Raw genomic sequence first — 1,511 nt, 5'->3', positions numbered from 1 at the left:
AAGTTGATTGAAAATTAACCATAAAAATTTACTAAATAATCACGTATTGTTGACACCTTGCTATGAAGGTATTGCACCTTTCTAAATGAAGCAATCGCCAAGGGATAATGGACTATAGATTCTACCAGGGAGGGAAATTGTTATTAAAGCACAATTATCCAGTTCATCCTTTAAAAATAATTAAGTTCTTTGAACAAGGGAACTCAGGATCATTTTAAAAAGACATCTGCATTCTTATAAAATGGCCTCCAATGTCAAATAATTCTCTTCATGGTGGATAATGCACTTATACACCAACAGATACGACATTTCTCATCCAGAGCTTCTTCATCGCATTTGTCATCTCAGAATTTCTCAGAGTGTAGATCAGGGGGTTCAGCATAGGGGTTATGACTGTAAAAAACACACTCACTGATTTGTCAATGGGGAAGGTCTTAGCAGGTCTCACGTACATGAAAATACATGGCACAAAGAAGAAGACCACCACAGTGATGTGGGAACCACAGGTCTGGAGGGCTTTCCGCCTCCCTTCCAGACTAAGGTTCTTTAGAGAGTGCAAGATGACACCATAAGAGATGAGCAAGAGCACAAACACAATTGTGCACATCATCCCTCCGTTGGCCACCACTAACAGGCCAATGACATATGTGTCAGTACAGGCAAGTCTCAGTAAGGGGTACATTTCACAGATGAAATGATCAATGACATTGGGACCACAGAATGGGAGACTATAAATCGTGCTAACTTGAATGGCTGAATGCAGAAAACCTCCAACCCAGGACCCTACCAGCAGCACAACACACACCTCTTGCCTCATGACAACCAAATAACGCAAGGGCTTACAGATGGCCACATAGCGGTCATAAGCCATCACCAGCAGAAGAATGACCTCTGATCCACCGAAAAGGTGCTCTGTAAATAGCTGGGTCATACAAGATTGGAAGGATATGGTATTTTTCCCAAAGAACAAGTCCAAAATCAATCTGGGGGAAATGCAAGATGAATAAGTGACATCCATAAAAGATAAGTTAGCAAGAAACAAGTACATAGGGGAGCCCAGCGTCTTACTGACAGCTATAGTCACCACAATGAGCAGGTTGCCCACCACCGTCAAAATATAGAAGAGCAAGAATATAACAAACAGAAACTTCTGTTCCTTTCCATCCTGTGTGAGGCCCAGGAGGACAAAGAAAGTTACGTTGTTCTTTGATTCCATCCAGTCTGTATAGGACCTGATTCACATATTAGATGTAGGTTTCCTAGAAAACAAGGAGGGAAACTTAAATGCATAATAAGATTAATCTTTTATTGATTCATCAGTTTAAAAAAAGTAGAAGACTACCTGTTTGTGTGGAGTATTTCACTGGTGCTGTGATTCCCAAGTTAAATAAGCCATGGTTTCCTACACTCTGAAAGAGCATACATAATGATCGCCAATGTAATAAGTGACACACAGTGTAGGAATATATCAGTCAAAGAGCAATCAGTGAAGACATCCCAGAAGAAGCAAT

General features: G+C 40.6%; 1 protein-coding gene across 1 annotated transcript; it reads right to left on the bottom strand.

Moving 5' to 3' along the window:
* Positions 1–286: 286 nt before the first annotated feature.
* Positions 287–1,216, bottom strand: LOC115526365 (olfactory receptor 4A47-like). Its single transcript, XM_030333778.1, has one exon. The coding sequence runs from the start codon at positions 1,214–1,216 to the stop codon at positions 287–289; it is 930 nt and encodes a 309-aa protein (XP_030189638.1).
* Positions 1,217–1,511: the final 295 nt, after the last annotated feature.

Source organism: Lynx canadensis, chromosome D1 (assembly GCF_007474595.2).
Source record: "Lynx canadensis isolate LIC74 chromosome D1, mLynCan4.pri.v2, whole genome shotgun sequence".
In the NCBI taxonomy this organism is placed as follows: Eukaryota; Metazoa; Chordata; class Mammalia; order Carnivora; family Felidae; genus Lynx; species Lynx canadensis.
Note: the sequence above shows the minus strand (reverse complement) of the source record. Positions and strands in the feature narration are given on the sequence as shown.

What these genes read in the sequence shown, in the direction of transcription:
- LOC115526365 (XM_030333778.1), bottom strand. Translation starts at nt 1,216, where the DNA reads ATGGAATCAAAGAACAACGTAACTTTCTTTGTCCTCCTGGGCCTCACA.